This window comes from Mesoplodon densirostris, chromosome 2, assembly GCF_025265405.1.
Source record: "Mesoplodon densirostris isolate mMesDen1 chromosome 2, mMesDen1 primary haplotype, whole genome shotgun sequence".
NCBI classification, from domain to species: domain Eukaryota; kingdom Metazoa; phylum Chordata; class Mammalia; order Artiodactyla; family Ziphiidae; genus Mesoplodon; species Mesoplodon densirostris.
The window spans coordinates 160,704,898-160,723,442 of record NC_082662.1 but is presented as its reverse complement, the minus strand read 5'-3'; the positions used below and the strand labels follow the sequence as shown (position 1 = coordinate 160,723,442).

The 18,545-nt window shown below is 36.7% G+C and overlaps 1 protein-coding gene across 5 annotated transcripts in view; it reads right to left on the bottom strand.

Annotated features, from left to right (window-relative positions):
- Positions 1–18,545, bottom strand: part of RC3H1 (ring finger and CCCH-type domains 1) — a 93,496-nt gene that overhangs the window by 61,418 nt on the left and 13,533 nt on the right. For all 5 annotated transcript variants that reach the window (XM_060091232.1, XM_060091231.1, XM_060091236.1 and 2 more), the window contains exon 2: positions 2,102–2,475. In XM_060091232.1, coding sequence (XP_059947215.1) covers positions 2,102–2,332 — 231 coding nt within the window. In that variant the 5' untranslated portion in view covers positions 2,333–2,475. The remainder of the gene's footprint in view (positions 1–2,101; positions 2,476–18,545) is intronic.

Below are 18,545 nucleotides of genomic sequence, written 5' to 3'. Positions count from 1 at the left end.
AGACCTCTGCGACAACATTAAAGGCACCGAAATTCAAATTCTAGGGGTCCCAGAAGAAGAAGAGAAAAAGAAAAGGACTGAGAAAATATTTGAAGAGATTACAGTTGAAAATTTCCCTAATATGGGAAAGGAAATAGTTAATCAAGTCCAGGAGGCACAGAGAGTCCCATACAGGATAAATCCAAGGAGAAACAGGCCAAGACACACATTAATCAAACTACCAAAAATTAAATACAAAGAAAAAATATTAAAAGCAGGAAGGGAAAAACAACAAATAACATACAATGGAATCCCGATAAAGTTAGCTAATATTTCAGCAGAAACTCTGCAAGCCAGAGGGAGTGGCAGGACATATTTAAAGTGATGAAAGGGAAAAACCTACAACCAAGATTACTCTACCCAGCAAGGTCCTTGTTCAGATTCGACAGAGAAATTAAAACCTTTACAGACAAGCAAAAGCTAAGCGAGTTCAGCACCACCAAACCAGCTTTCCAACAAATGCTAAAGGAACTTCTCTAGGCAAGAAACACAAGAAAAGGAAAAGACCCACAAAAACAAACCCAAAACAATTAAGAAAATGGTAATGGGAACACACATATTGATAATTACCTTCAATGTAAATGGATTAAATGCTCCAACCAAAAGACATAGACTGGCTGAATGGATACAAAAACAAGACCCATATATATGCTGTCTACAAGAGACCCACTTCAGACCTAGGGACACATACAGACTGAAAGTGAGGGGATGGAAAAAGATATTCCATGCAAATGGAAATCAAAAGAAAGCTGGGGCTTCCCTGGTGGCACAGTGGTTGAGAGTCCGCCTGCAGATGCAGGGGACTCGGGTTCGTGCCCCGGTCCGGGAAGATCCCACATGCCGCAGAGCGGCTGGGCCCATGAGCCATGGCCGCTGAGCCTGCGCATCCAGAGCCTGTGCTCCGCAATGGGAGAGGCCACAACAGTGAGAGGCCTGTGTACTGCAAAGGAAAAAAAAAAAAAAACCCAACCCAATCCAAAAATGGGCAGAAGACCTAAATAGACACTTCTCCAAAGAAGATATACAGATTGCCAACAAACACATGAAAGAATGCTCAACATCATTAATCATTAGAGAAATGCAAATCAAAACTTCCATGAGATATCATCTCACACCAGTCAGAGTAGCCATGATCAAAAAATCTACAAACAGTAAATGCTGGAGAGGGTGTGGAGAAAAGGGAACCCTCTTGCACTGTTGGTGGGAATGTAAATTGATACAGTCACTATGGAGAACAGTATGGAGGTCCTTAAAAAACTAAAAATAGAACTACCATACGACCTAGCAATTCCACTACTGGGCATATACCCTGAGAAAACCATAATTCAAAAAGATACAATTACCACAATGTTCACTGCAGCGTTATTTACAATAGCCAGGACATGGAACCAACCTAAGTGTCCTTCGACAGATGAATGGATAAAGAAGATGTGGCACATATATACAATGGAATATTACTCAGCCATAAAAAGAAACGAAACTGAGTTATCTGTAGTGAGGTGGATGGACCTAGAGTTTGTCATACAGAGTGAAATAAGTCAGAAAGAGAAAAACAAATACCATATGCACATATATATGGAATGTAAGAAATTTTTTAAAAAAAAATTGTCATGAAGAACCTAGGGGCAGGACAGGAATAAAGACGCAGACCTACTAGAGAATGGACTTGAGGGGGAGGGGGAAGGGTAAGCTGGGACAAAGTGAGAGAGTGGCATGGACATATATACACTACCAAATGTAAAACCAATAGCTAGTGGGAAGCAGCCGCATAGCACAGGGAGATCAGCTCAGTGCTCTGTGACCACCTGGGTGGGGGGGGATGGATAGGGAGGGTGGGAGGGAGGGAAATGCAAGAGGGAAGAGATATGTTGATATATGTATATGTATAGCTGATTCACTTTGTTATAAAGCTGAAACTAACACACCGTTGTAAAGCAATTATACTCCAATAAAGATGTTAAGAAAAAATAGAATGCAATATTACCAGATCTTAACAAGTTTCCCTCGGGAGGAAAAAAGACACATACAGAAATTTAAAAGGATAACAAGTTACTCAACTTACCTGAGCACCCACTAGCTGCAGCAATGCTGAGTTTACTGGGAGGAGTTCAATGTCTGTATTGATAGTGGTCTGGTCAAATGGGCAAGCCTTGCGGTGGAGTTTGTTCAGGCACATCTTGCAGACAGTATGGCCACAACCCAAACTGATGGGCTTTCGAATTGTTTCGTCGAAAGTCTGAGTGCAAATTGGGCAGGAGAGGAAATCCGTCCACTGTGGAGCTTGTACAGGCATTGTTTCTGGAGTTACAATTCACTCACACACACAAACAAAATCTAAAGCAAAGATTCCACTGGAATCAAAATCTTTGAAAAAAGTTTATCTTTTTTTTTAAATATCTTCTGTAAATACAGTCAGCACATAGTGTGAAATATTACCTGAAAAACAAAGAAAAAAAAATGAGCATCTTCCTTTTCAATTAAACTGTATATTCTCACCCTACTACCTGTAAGATTTTATACCACATTTATATCAACATAGTCCACCTCTTTGCATTTTTACAAAGCGAGAGCCATAATAAAACATCTAGTCTTTTCCCCTCATTTTGGAGATGGGGAGTAGACTCCAAAAAGAGGAAATAACTTGCTGAAGGTGACAAGTTAGTAATAAAGTTAGATCCAAGATATAAGTCTCTCAAGTTTATCTAAGTCTATGATTGTTTTATATTTTAAAATTAGTCTTTTTAAGATAGCTAATAATATTCTGATCTGAACACATTAATATGTTCAGCTGTGAAATTTTATCAAGCTTTACACTTACGGCGTAGGCATTTCGGTGTATGTTACACCCTAATAAAGAGTCTTAAAAAAATTGGCCTAAAATAAAATCTACCTTAAAATACTTTATCATCAAATTGAGTGTGGGTAATGAGATAAAAAGAAACCGTGGGGTTCTTTTTAAGGTTTATTTATTTATTTGCGGTACGCGGGCCTCTCACTGTTGTGGCCTCTCCCGTTGCGGAGCACAGGCTATGGACACGCAGGCTCAGCGGCCATGGCTCACGGGGCCCGGCCGCTCCGCGGCATGTGGGATCTTCCCGGACCGGGGCACGAACCCATGTCCCCTGCATCGGCAGGCGGACTCTCAACCACTGCGCCACCAGGGAAGCCCTAAGGTTTATTTTTAAGAGTTTTATTTACTGGTAAAGATCTTTTAAGCCTCTGTTACAGCTTATACTTGTTGCCACAGTATGTTGTGTTAGAACATAGTGAAAAGTATTTACTTCAAAAGATTTTTTAAATTCTCAAATTTAAGAATGATAGGTCAATACAGTTAAGCAGAACACATATACAGTCAAATTTCACTGTCTACCCTCTCCTTTTGGTAGGGGATAAAAACCAAATCACAAAACTTATCACCTGCATCTAATAGAAATTTTCTTTACATACAAAATCTAATCTGAAGTTTCTAGCACACATCTTAATACCTTCAGTTCTTACTCTAACTGTAGTTTCTAAAAGTGAGAACTGGTGCACAGAACAATAAAGTAACGTAGTGTTACAAGTTCTTAACGATTTGATTATGCTCAACAGAGACTGCTTACAAAGATGGAAACAAACATGTCATTTAAGCTGTAATTATTAGAAAAGTAAATTATCTACACATTTTACTCTTCGAGCATTACATTTAATTAATGTTTTATTGAAGTAACTCAACCTTAAATGCAAGCCCATTGTTGAGAGAACAATTTCTATTAGGTATGCTAAAAATTTTATCCATTCATTCAACACACATTTACTAAGCACTACTGCTACTGTGTGCCAGACTCTGAATTGTCAGGGAAATAGTGAAACAGCATACTCATAGTATCTGCCTTCTGAGTAACCTCAGCTTTGTCTGGGTTTCTGCGAAGTGTGCTATCAGATAAATGGACAGTGGAAAAAAAATTTAAGAACCTAAACAGTTACCAAGTTAATTTCACGTTTAGGATCTAAAATTAAAGTTATCTGAGTATATGTCCAAATTGCCCTTGCAATAATAAGAAAGTGATAAAGAAATCACCCACATTTTGATTTCTATAATGTTTTAATTATAAATAATTTAAATAAAATGCATCTGCAAACAGAATGAGTAGCTACAAGTATGTTTATATTAAATTATTACTTAATAAAATGAGACTATCATCCAGAGTGCTAAAAAAGAAAATACAGTATCTAATCACTCAACTGCACAGTCAAGTGCTACAATTACAATTGTACATGGGGTTGCAGAATGCTCCAAACTAAAGGAAAAAAAAGTGTTTGAAAGATATAATATTCAGAACGAGGACTGAATATTAGTCAGAAGTGTTTGCTGAAGTTGATTTAAGTTGATAAAGTATCATCCATACGAACTTTTCTATAGATTAGCATGGCAGTTTAAAATAATGCCTACAAAGAATCTGATCTTAAGTTAATCTTTACTTGAGTTGAGTTAATGGTTCTTTCCTTTTTACCAGTATGGCCTTGTAGAGCACTTAACATTTGTTAATTAATCATAAAACAAAGTTAAAACACAGCACTTTATTAAACACTTAAACACTATAAAACTACAGAAACCCCAAAAAGCACAAAATACAAACGTTTTATTGCACAATCATTATAATTTTTACTATTTATACAGCTAACTGCTTTACACAGAACAAAATTATAAAAGGTAGGTAACTACTGTTATCCTGTTTTACAGATACAGTCGACCCCTGAACAACATGGGTTTTAATAGCAAGGGTCCACTTATACATGGATTTTTTTTTTCAATAGTAAATACTACAGTACTACATGATCTGCAGTCGGCTGAATCCTTGGATGCGGAACCGCAGATGAGGAACCGCATATACGGAGAACCGATTATAAATTATACACAGATTTTCAACTGAGTGGAGGGTCAGCACCCCTAACCACCGTGTTCAACTGTCAACACCATGAGAAATGGAGGTTTAGTGAGGCTGAATAAGCTAAAAACAAATAGAGATGCAATATTAACCCAGACAGTCTGGCTCAAAACCCTAACTCTTAACCATATCACCACCCACAGATTAAAGGTTAAAAAAGGAAGAATTACTTGCAGGTTCATTCAAAAACCAATGTCACAAAAATGAAATTTAAAAAAATTTAAAAATTTTTTAAAGTTAAAAAGGAAAAGGCCAATGACACAAAGCTGCTAATAGCTATTTTTTAAAAATACTTATTTATTTATTTATTTGGCTGTGTTGGATCTTAGTTGCAGCATGCGGGATCTTCGTTGTGGCATGCAGGATCTTTCGGAGTGGTACACGGGCTACAGAGTGTGCAAGCTCAGTAGTTGTGGCACGTGGGCTCCTAAGATGTGGTATGTGGGTTTAACTGCCCTGCAGCATGCGGGATCTTAGTTCCCGAACCAGGGATTGAACCTGCATCTCCTGCATTGGAAGGTGGCTTCTTAACCACTGGACCACCAAGGAAGTCCCCTAATAGCTATTTATTGACTTCACAGTAATTTCATTCTTCTGGCAGACAACATTGTTGACAAATCTAATGATTAGGTCATTATTCTAATCTTACTTGTCTTCTCAACAAGATATGAAACATGACTATTCCCTCCTTCTTGAAAGTGTCAATGAACCACACTCCCCTCATCCTTGCCAACTCACTGGCTTATTGTTTTTGATCTCTTAAACTCCTAAATGCTGAAGTGAGTTATCAGGGTTCTATCTTGAGTTTCCTTTTCTCATCATTCTCCAGTTAAAAATCTTGAAATGGCTTCCTATTACATTGAGAATAAAATCTGGATATTATATTCTGGTTTACAAAGCCCTAAATGATAAGACCTGTAATTCTCTCTCCAACTTCAGTTTCTAACACTTGTTTCCATCACTCCACTATCCTTCAGCTACTCAAGTGAAGCTTGTTCCTATCTTAGGATATTAGTACTAGCTAGTCTCTCTAATCTTTGAATTGAAGGCCACTCTTTATCATTTAGATGTCACCAAAAATGTCAACTCCTCAGAACTCCCTGACCACTTAAAACGCTAAAATAATCTCTTAAGTCAGTCTCTATCCATCACTGTACTTAAATTCTCTACAAAATAGTTCTACCATCTATAAGTTATACTTTCTTACATTTTTATTTGTTTACTCAATGTCTATCTTATATTAGAATGTAGACTTCATGAGGACAGAGACCTAATCTGCCTTGTTCACTATTAAAGCTATAGCTTGTTTCTCACTACAATTTAGGCACAGTAAAAATTTTGCATTTCATTTCAAAGAGTTCAGAGACCTGTGAAAAATCTATTCATAGATCTCTTGGGTATTTAAAGACTCCAGGTTAAGAAAGTCTAACCTACATTAGTGTTTCATGAATCTTAGAATTACAGCAAGTATTTGGAGATTTACTACATAACCAGCACAGTAGAATACAGAAAACAGGCAGAAAATATGGTCAACATCAGTTTTACAGACTTAAAATACCTCACTGCTCTCCCACGTGATTTCAGATCAGTGCTGTTGTAACAAATTTTCCAAATTATTCTGTCATAATAAGAACTATTTAAAATAGAATCCTAAGAGAAATCATTGATAAGATACCTTAGAGAACATCTAGTTCTATCTAGCCTAATTTTTCAAGATGAGGTAAGTAACACTTATTTACATCTCTATCAGTAATAAGTGTTATTAAGCTTTTTCAAACACCTCTTTTCATTTAATCTTTAAAACCCAAAGAAGCTGGTATCATTTTCCTTCTTCTCACAGAGAAATAAAATAACATTCAGAGAATTTGTCCACGGTCATACAGGTAGTAAGTGGCAAAGTCAAAACACATCAACTTCAGGCCAGTACTTGACAATCAAGTCTATGCACTTTCCACTATACCAACTTGACATGGAGGATACCAAAGACAAGTAAAAGAGTTTCACTCAAAGTCATACAGCTTAATAATGGCAGAGCCAGAATCAGAAACCAAGTTTCCTGAATCCTACTTTTAGTATCCCCTGCTCCCCCAGTGGATTACGTTGCACATAAAGCCATCACTGAATATCTGAAAGATTTAAAAAATATCCTTGCATATTAAAACTACAGTTAACAATATCTGGCACAGATTAAGGTATCCATCAACCTTGGAAATGCCACATAAAGCTGTTTATATACAACATGCTCATTCTTCTAGGAATAAGATCCATGACTTATCAGATTCTTAAAGATGTGTTTTGTTTGGAGAGGGAGGGAAAGGGAAGATAAGAATCACTGATCCAGGCATATTGAAATAAAATAACTGTTGAAAACTTAAGAATATAGAAAAAATAAAAGCAATAATTTATAAGAACATATATTTTCTCTGTATTTACACCACAATCTCATCAGACTCTTAAAAAAAAGTTAAGTAATATATGATCATGTGGGTCAAAAAGAATTTTAATAATTACAGCGAAATATCTCCCTCCCAGGGCTGTCTCCCACCTCTCTAGTCCTCATTCCCACCCAACCTCCACAGATAAGCCATTATACTTTCCTTTTAGTTTCTTTATCCAAATTGGTTGATTTACAAATATATATGATGTGGGTAAAAAGTATTTTAATGCTACTATTTACAACTCTTCTCTTTCTTCATTAAACCAGTTTTTCTGAGAAATTATACCCAGAAACCTTTTTTCCATTCCCAGTAAAAATTAAACATTAGCTACTTGCAAAAAAATTTTTATTGGTCTTTATTACATGCCCAGTGTTGGAGATAAAAAATAGTGAGCAAATCATTCCAAGTCTGCATGGGGCTAACATTATTTCCTTCATTAGCTACACAAACAATAATGATACAACTAAATAACATGACTGCAAGTTATGGTAAATGATATGCAGGTAAGCGACAGGAAGATATAAGCACATATAACTGAGATAATCTAACCAAACGGGGGTGAGGTTGTGTGTAGGGCATTGCTTCCCTGCAGAAGTGATATTTATGTTAAGATTTGAAGACTAAGGCTGAATAAAACTTATGGAAAGAATAATACGTAATATGTGTATGCAGATTTTAGGTAAAGGAAAAGCATAACCACAGGTTCTGAGACTAGACAGAATATAATACAGTTGGGGAGCTTGAAAAAAACCAAAGCAACAGGGAAGCCAGAAACAAAACAAAACAAAAAATAAACAGAGAGCAAAAGAGAAAGACATGAGATGAGACTAAAGAATTAGAAGGAACCAAAAACTACAAGATCTTTTAACTCATAGTATGGTATTTGGTAATAATGTGAAGAGTAATGTGAAGGCACTGAAGAGGCAGGAGATGACCCACTTCACTGTTTCTAACATAGGGTATGCCTATACTATGAAAACATATGGAATAATTAAAAAGAGAATTAGTTAAGCATGTAGAAACGTTAAGTAAAAGCAAAACTTTCTGACCAATAAGTACGATGTTATTTGTGTTGGGGAAAAAAATCCTACGTATTAGTCTTGGTATTAATGAATATAAATGGATAGAAGAAAAAGGTCTGGAAAGATACCTAACAAACTTAACAGCAGTTACACAGTTGGGCAACTTAGAAAATGTATATAATCACGAATTACTTATATAAGTGCAAAAAATTTGAAAGAATGAAAACAAGAGAAGATAAGGGCACATTTAGAACACAATTTAGGCTCTAAGATAAATTACTATAAGGCTATTCAAAACATTTTTTCCTTATAAAATTGACCTTTTACAAATTTGGATAGCCAAATCATCAAAACTTATTTCTTTTTAAAATTCACTAAAAACCCTTTTAATAACTTTTCTAGAATTTGTTTCAAAGAACTAGTATAATTTATTACTTTTATGTATCATTTCCATCTGTATTAACCTAGTAAAATGAAGTATAGAGTTCTAACCTCTTAAATTTTCCAGTAAAATAGTTCTTAGAGATATATAACAAACTTCATAGAGTTAACATTCAGAATCAGCACCCATATCGTCACTAAAAATACAAGCATTTGTTTGACCATAAAGATAGGTTTGAGAGACTAAGGGGAAAATAGTATTTTAAAAGTTTGATTGCCTAGGAAAGTTGATGGTTAAGAACAGTAGGTCGCTCTTTGATGCTTCTATTTCAATCATCAAAGTCATAAGCCAAAGATTTTTTAAAGACTACAAAGTGTCATCAATTGTAGTTATTAGGTCTAGGAAGAATTTCCACTTCCTCATTCTTTAAACATCTTTCTCCAAAGTCATCTTTCCAAACATTCTCCAAGCTTCTCAAAGACAGTTGTTCAACCACAAAACATATCTAAACCACACAGGACATATGGTTTTGTGGATGTAATAAACAAACATTCTTTCAGTCAAGAGTAAACATATGAGATAAAATTACTAAATACCAACATTCAGATTCTTTAAACTTCTTCAGAGCAAGGTTTTGTCAGAAAAAAAAATTCTATTAATTAATGCACATGTGCTCAAAGTCTGCAGATAAATAGTTATGTGTTAGGGGTCAGCCCAAATCTAGCTCATTAGGAGTAATTCTACTGGAACCTTCCTAATCAGAAACAGACCATGAATGATGAATCCTCTTTATCTCTTAAAAAATCCAGGAGTGACTCTGCTGCTCAGTGTTGAGAGCAATGGTTAACTTGCCCATCAGTTTACCATAAGGCCTACTCTCCTATGTAAATGGCAACAATTAGTGATCTTACTGTTGATAATTCATAATAGATAATTCAGAATACACACAAATTAAATAGCAATCAGTCCAACCTTGAAGAAAGCCCAAATTTAAAAAATATAACTTTCCCAATAAAATACACATTTTTACACCACTAGGTGGGTGCGTAGACAGCATTTAAAAGGTTGTTTTATTTGCCTTCTTCATGTCATTGATAGGAGCTACAATACAGTATCTGACATTTGACATTTTACTAAGTCATCCCAACTTCTAAGTTCTGATTAAAACTCAAAAAGAAAAATCTCTATACTTTTATGTTAATAAAATTAATCATCAATATTATCATTGGACTTTTTTCAGAGCTTATTTCTTTTTTACAAAGAAATAAGATCTTATCAGAGTAAGAAAATTATTTCGACGAACAGTAAACAGTAAGACCAGGGACTCATTCCACCAGCTAAGTGACTAGTTTGCAGACATCAAACTCTAAGTCTTGTAGCTGCCTTGTAGTTACTCAATTCAAATCCATGCCTCTGCAAAATAACAAACAACTACATGTCGTGAGCCTTAAGGTTTAAGCGTGATTAAACCAATTCCCAAAGAGCTACTACAGACAAAATTATGATGACACGATGCATAACAGAGCTTGGGTTTCTGAAAGTAAATCATGTGTCAGGCCTTATGCTAGGTGTTTTCAGGTGCTTCTCTCATTTAAATGTCTACCACAAATCTAAACCACAATACAAATCACCACCAGTAACCAGTATTTGTTAAGCACCAACTAGGTGTCAGCACTTTTAGTGCTCTATATACTGTATCTAATTAAGTAAATGTTCACCGCAATACTGTAATATAATTATTATCTCCATTTTAAAGATAAAGAATCCAAAATACAGAGAATTACCCAAAGACATAAAGCTAGTAAGTGGCAGGACTATGATTCAAACTCAGTCCAGCCTAACTCACAAGCTGGTACTTTTAAATTCTGTAATTTGTGCCACTTACAGGTGAAAGTTAATACTCATTAAGGCAAGGGAGCTTTTAGGGGTGATGGAAATGTTCTAAAATTGAATTGTGTTGATGGTTGCACAATTCTGCAAATTTTCTAAAACTCATTGAATGGTGCACTTAAAATAAGTAAATTTTACAATATGTAAATTATACTTTAATAAAACTGTTAAATAGTCATTAAAGGCTTTTTATAAACTCTTAGTTTTCAAATTTTTAATGTAATAATTTAAAAATATAAAGGCACCTTTCAGATTGTTCTATGAGCACAGCAATAACCCTACTAAATAGCTAAATTATACTGCTTTGAAGATTTCATTTAAACGTTACAAACTGACATTTTTAAAATTGTTAAAAAGTTATTACCATCTCCTCTATTAAGGTTCATTTTATGTGTCTCTGATTTAGAGGAAGAAATACGAAAATTGAAATTCATAAAATATCTACTCTGGCCTAGTCACTCCTCTGAGGCATTTTTATACCAATTTTATACCCATTTTGAGCTTCAGCAGCATTAAATAACTTGCCCAAAGCTAATAAATCTTTGAGCTGAGACTAAAACTCAGTTCTTACGTGAATTTAAAGTGTAAGTTGCCCTGAGTAAGATATTACATCAAACAAACAAAACCTTATTGTCTCTAAGAAGAAAATCTTGGATCTCCTTTGACGTCATCCTACCCCATGAGATGAGTTTAACTATTATTTTTGGCCTTAACTTAATTTGCCATTTCTCTGGGACATTTCCATAGCAACCAACAAGCAGGGAAATATCAGAGAAGAGAAAAATTTTAACTATCTTGAAAAATAAAGCTAAAAGCAGAAAATAAAAACAAAAAGAATAAAAATAAATGAAGGCTTATTATAACACTACTCAGTGTTATAATTCTCTGCAGAGTATTAATTAATTTACAGATGAAACAGTGTGTGATTTTTGGAGGTTCAAGGTTTTTCCAGCAATAATACCCTGTGAAAACTCAATTTTGATTGTAAAAATACTTCTTCCCAAAATAAACGGATTGAATTGTAACCCTATATTGTACACATCATCCTAGATATAAATAACTTAATACGCTAATGTCAGTACAAATATTTACAAATACTTGGGACAGGTATAAAGAGAAGGGCTTCTGATTTAGAGGAGGAAACACCTGGAAAATAGAACTTGATAAAGAAGGGTTGAGAAAGCTACAAAGGGCTAATTTAGGTGGCTTACCTTCCTAGGGTTCAGAGGGACAAAAAGAAACACGTCTACCTCCAACCTAACACCAAATTTAGAAGAAGAGACAGTAAGGAAGAATAAAACCATTCACAGAGAAAATGCCTGATCTGAAGTTGAAACACTGCAAGTGAAGGACAGTTTCTAACTTCGTGTACATAGTTTGAAGCTCCAGGTTTCTCTTCTACATAGCAAAGTTCTACACTGTGTGTAAAACGTACTCCACTGAATAGGACATCAGAGTTATTAAAGAGGTAGTAGAATGAAAAGGCCAGACTCAAAAGCATCATCTTCAAAGGAACTGTGAGGCAGTAAGCAGGGAAAGTGACCTGTTATAGCAAAACATCAAAAGGTTATTTTTTCAGTTTTTGCATTAATATTCTGCTGAATATTACATACACTGTATGTAAATATGTCCTCACCATTTAGTGGGAGTCCAAACATCAAGGACATAATGAGAACTAATAACCAAAATCAGACATATTTTGGAATACGCTAAGCATTTTAGTTGATCTGTTATTATGTCAACTGCTTTCAAATTAAATGCAAGTGTCTGAAAATTGTTTTCTTTGTGAAAATTGATCTCTTCTTAATAATAACACTTGCTAAAAAACAATAACAAAACCAACACCAATAACAATGCATAGGAACTGTTTTGAGCCCTTTCTATGTATTAATTCATTTTACTCTAAAAATTAAATATCCTAAAAAAAAGAAAAATAAGAAAATAAGCTTAAAAAAAAAGAAAACTAATGCCCGCTTAATTAAGGCTCTTTTCTAAACCATAAAGATAACTCAGTCCCAAAACAAAAGATACATGAATAAAATCTGAAGGCTAGGCTAAATATTTTAACAAGACTTTAAATAGTTTCTCAGGTCACGTTTTGAAATCCATCCTCCTGCTAGAATAACGGCTCCTTTTTAAAGAGGAAGTTTGCTCCACCTATCCCCAGAAGTTATTTTGAAACACAATGACAAGTCTGATTGGCAAGTCCTCAGTAATCTTGAATGTAGGGGAAAATGGTCACAATGAAAAGAAAATTTAACTTGTCTCATAAATTTATATTTTAGATTGTTAAATACTAATCTATAAAGCTCCTGAGAAATCCAGTGAAACTGAGACATTTTAAGACAGAGGTCCTGGGCCGCACAGCAGGAGGTGAGCGGCAAGCAAGCCAGCGAAGCTTCATCTGTATTTACAGCCGCTCCCCATTGCTTGCATTACCACCTGAGCTCCACCTCGTCAGATCAGCGGCAACATTAGATTCGCATAGGAGCACAAACCCTACTGTGAACTGCACATGCGAGAGATCTAGGTTGCGTGCTCCTTATATGAGAATCTAATGCCTTATGATCTGAGGTGGAGTTGAGATGGTGATGCTAGCGCCAGGGAGCGGCTGCAAATACAGATTATCATTAGCAGAGAGGTCTGACTGTACAGAGACCATAATAAATCAATTGCTTTCAGATTCATATCAAAACCCTATCAGGGACTTCCCTGGTGGCGCAGTGGTTAAGAATCTGCCTGCCAATGCAGGGGACATGGGTTTGAGCCCTGGTCCAGGAAGATCCCACATCCCACGGAACAAGTAAGCCAGTGTGCCACAACTACTGATCCTGCACTCTAGAGCCTGTGAGCCACAACTACTAAGCCCAAGTGCCACAACTATTGAAGCCCAGGCACTCTAGGGCCTGTGCTCCACAACAAGAGAAGCCACCACAATGAGAAGCCCGCACACCACAATGAAGAGTGGCCCCCGCTTGCTGCAACTAGAGAAAGCCCACATGCAACATCGAAGACCCAACGCAGCCAAAAAATAAAAATAAATAAATTAAAAAAAAAAAAAAACCCTATCAGTGAGTGGCAAGTGAAAACAAGCTCGGGGCTCCCACTGATTCTGCATTATGGTGAGTTGTAAAATTATTTCATTATATATTACAATATAATGATAATAGAAATAAAGTGCACAGTAAATGTAATGTGCTTGAACCATCCCAAACCCACCCCCCCACCCAGTTTGTGGAAAAATTGTCTTCCACGAAACTGGTCCCTGGTGCCAAAAAGGTTGGGGACTGCTGTTTTAAGGGACAGCACTAATATTCTGTTTCTTCAATGTATCCCAATTTACTAGTTCTTTCCTCACCAGCATGCTTAAATCTTTCTGCAGAGGAGCTATAAAAAACCCAAAACTAAAAACAAAACCAAAAACACACCACATTTCTATCTCCACCCTGTCATATTTAATCAAAAAAAAAAAAAAGTCACTCAAGCCCTGTCCCTGTTCCTGTCTTCTTCTAGTCTCTATACTCTTCTCCCACACCTTTCAGTTCGCAAACTGTCACTTTATTCCAACCACGATTTTGAAACTATTCTTAACAAGTATATCAACAACCTTCTTATGAAATACAACAGTCACATCTCAGTCCTTATCGCCTTTCTTTCTATACAGCATTTAATAATGCTGACCAGTTACTCCTGCAAATGCTGTCCCTCTGGGGCTTCTATAACGGCACTTCTATAACGGCACTGTCCAGGTATTCCACTAATTAACAGGCCACTCCTTACATGTCCCTATTGAAGGCTTCTTCTCTGCCCATCCTTGGAATATATGTGGCTCTTCAGAATTCCTTCCTCAATTCTCTTCTCTACAAAATTTCCCTCAGTGACTTCAACTATCTTCAGCTTTTGACTACCAACTAGATGCTGATGACTTCCAAAAGTTCAAGCCTCTCTTCTGAGTGCCAGGGTCACATAACCAGTTGGCTACTAGTCATCCATGTCCAACTGGGGTCTCAAACCATCTCAACCTTACAAAACCTTTTGTTCCCTATGTTAATGATTGAGTGACAGAATCATTCTGTTGATTCTAAATCATTCCTGTTGACAGAAGCATAGGGAATCATCCTTCACTATTCACTTTTCCTCAAACCTGCTCCTCTCCTCAACTAATCAGTCATCATGTCCCATTCATCTTATTTCTTTAATGTTTCTTGAAACCTTCCCATCCATTCCTAAATCCTTACGTTAGGCTGCCAACGTCTCTTACCTGGATTACTGTGACAATTTCTTATGTGGTATCCATGTTAAAGGTATCCTCAACAGAGAAAGCCACTACTTGCTAGACTGTAAGCTCCTTAAAATCAGAGAATGTCTTGGGTTTTCTTCCTCTCGTTATTTTCTCTATGGCTTTAATACAGAAGAAGCCAGACAATATACATTAGCAAACCTATCAAGCTGGAATATTTATGTTTTTGCCAATAGAAAGTCAACTGGGCTAACAGAAAGCTGCTAGGGAAGGAACCTAGGGCCTTTCCAAAAGTAACATGCACGGATAAACAAGAATATATAACACAAGGATAACACTATAAACCAACTAGACTTAAAAGACATCCACAGAACGCTCAGTACAACAACAGCAGAATTCTTTTCAAGTGCTTACAGAACATTCTCCAAGATAGACCATATGCTAGACCATAAAACAAGTCTCAATAAATTTAAAAGGATTGAAATCATAAACATTATAGTCTCTGCATACAATGAAATGAAATTACAAACAGAAAAAAACTTTAACTCACAAATACAGGGAAATTAAACAACATACTGCTAAATAACCAGTAAGTCAAAGAAGAAATCAAAAGGGAAATCAGAAAATCTTTTGAAATGAATGAAAAAATGAAGACACACCATACCAAAACTCATGGGATGCAACTAAAGCAAGGTTTAGATGGATATTTATAGCTTTAACTGTCTATATTAAAAAAGAAGAAAGTCTCAAATCAGTAATCTTACTTTCCACCTTAAGCACTGGGGAAAAAAGGTATCTAACATCAGCAACATGATGACAAATTCTCTGTGGCCAAAATATAAACTCTGAATTTAATATTATTAGCAAGTGATGCCAATTTTAGATGATTTCTTCCCTAAACACTACAAAACAGAAACTTATAAACAAAAGACATTAAAAGCTTAAAAACCCAAGTATTCTTATATCCCAAACAGTTTAATATTAATTAGTTTATGAGGTGTAAATGCAATTTTTAAAAATCTTGACAGTTCCTTTTTACAATGAACACACACATTTCCACTTTGGAAGAGGGAGGTGGGGAGATAACTCAAGGCTTATGTACCCAAATATAAAACCTAGGTTTTTGTTTTATATTTTAAGCAGACAACTTCTAATACGAGCAAATGAGTCTTAATATACCAAAGCTGGCAAACAGAGGAAAAAACTCTCAATTTTCGTTATCTTTCAGAGGGCCTCTGGGACACCACTTATTAGTAGCAAGCTATGCTGGCATTCCTATCTTTGAAGGAGATGATCACAGGTTCAGGTAATAAGTGAGCAATACAAGCAAATGGAGATTTAAACGAATGGCAAGTTCTAAAATAACAATAGAATTTACTATGGGTCAAAACATTCTAAAAACTTAAAGTGCATTATTTTTTTTTGCATTATCTTTTAATACTCATAATAACCTTGCAAAATATTATCACACCCTTGAGAAAATCAGGGCCCAGAAAAGTTAAGCAATGTTCTTAAGGTCTCACAGCCAGTAAGGGGTAGAGTTGAGATTCCAACCCAGGTTTGTCTAACTTTACTATTATAAGACTTTCTCTTTAGGTTTCTTAATCATTTGTTGTGGTAGTCTGCAAAGATGGCCACAATTCCTCCCATCCCTGTAGCTATGCCCCTTTGTAATTTGACTTTGCTGCTCTTTCTATCAAGAGATAGAATCTTTTCCCCCACGCTTTGAATCTGGGTGGCCTTGACTTATTTTGAATACTGTAGTTGAATATAGCATTAGCGATGTTTGGAGAGCTCCACAGCATAGGCCTCAAGAAACCTTGCAACTTCCACTCTTGGAACATGGTGCCACTATGTGAGAAGGCTTGAGCTAGACCTGAGCTGAGACCAACAGAACAGAGAAAAATTGTCCCAGCTCAGACCCCTAGAACAATCAGCCCCAATTTTAGCTGCCAGATGACTGAAGCTGCATGAGTGACCTCCATGGAGACCAGCAGCAGAACCACCTGTGGCTAACTTAGTCCCACGCACTAACTCAGAATTGTAAGCAAATAAAATAGTTGTTGTTTTAAGCCACTAAGTTTTGGGGTGGTTTGTTACTCAATAATAGATATCTGATTGTTTATATAATCAAGACACAATTTTACATTTATAAATTTCATCATAGCCTTTTGAGAAAAGAGTAATACTGAATGTAATACTGACACTGGAATGTGAAAGGTTCCCTCAGTTGAATTACAAATTTTTCATAGAATGAATCTATCCTCTTTTTTTAAGGCCTAAAAGTTACTAATATATTTAAGTACCTTCACAAACACAACATGCCTAAATTTAGCTCCTTATTCTTGCAGCATAAATTATAAGTAACTACAAGGAAGAGCATTCAAGTGTACCAAAACGGTAACATTTTCAAAGCACAGCATGGATAACAAATCCTTTAGACTTAAAAATACGTACTACTGGGCTTCCCTGGTGGCGCAGTGGTTGAGAGTCCTCCTGCGGATGCAGGGGACACGGGTTCGTGTCCCGGTCTGGGAGGATCCCACATGCCACTGAGCGGCTGGGCCCGTGAGCCATGGCCGCTGAGCCTGCGTGTCCGGAGCCTGTGCTCCGCAACAGGAGAGGCCACAACAGTGAGAGGCCTGCGTACCGCAAAAAACAAACAAACAAACGTACTACTTAGGCTCAATTTAAATCTATCTGAACTTCGTATTACATTCTAACCGAATATAAATTGTCATCTGGATAACAGTCCTCCATGTCAACATGCCAGGGCAGCACTATTAACTCTTAATATTGAAAGTGATTCAAGTACTCCCAAGTTGTTAGTCTTTACTGGTTACAATATAAAGACTTAACCTTCCTTACCAGCATCACCTTAGTCATCTTCAGCAAGTTATAATTGTTTACACCTACCTACAACTTCTTTATATACTCCTCAAATCTTTCCCCCTCTATCCCAAAACTGTGGGAGGGGGGAGTGGGATTTGAGTGCTAAGCACTTACAAATCATCTCATTTAATCCTCCAACAATCTTCTGAAATATCTCCTCTACTTTATCAATGAAGGAAGGAAAGAAAACTGAAAACAGTTACTTGGATAATTTAGTGACCTAGTCATAATTTGAACCTACACTTGTCCAACTCCAAATCCTGTACTTTTCCCACTGTCTTCCAACTTTCAGCAGCTGTAATTTTTTTTTTTTTTTTTTTGCGGTACACGGGCCTCACTGTTGTGGCCTCTCCCGCTGCGGAGCACAGGCTCCAGATGTGCAGGCTCAGCGGCCATGGCTCACGGGCCCAGACACTCCGCGGCATGTGGGATCCTCCCGGACCAGGGCACGAACGCGTGTCCCCTGCATCGGCAGGCGGACTCTCAACCACTGCGCCACCAGGGAAGCCCAGCAGCTGTAATTTTTAAAAATAAATTTATTTATTTATTTTTGGCTGCATTGGGTCTTCATTGCTGCCCACGGGCTTTCTCTAGTTGCGGTGCGTGGGCTTCTCATTGCGGTGACTTCTCTTGTTGCGGAGCACAGGCCCTAGGGACGTAGGCTTCAGTAGTTGCAGCATGCGGGCTCAGTAGTTGTGGCACATGGGCTTAGTT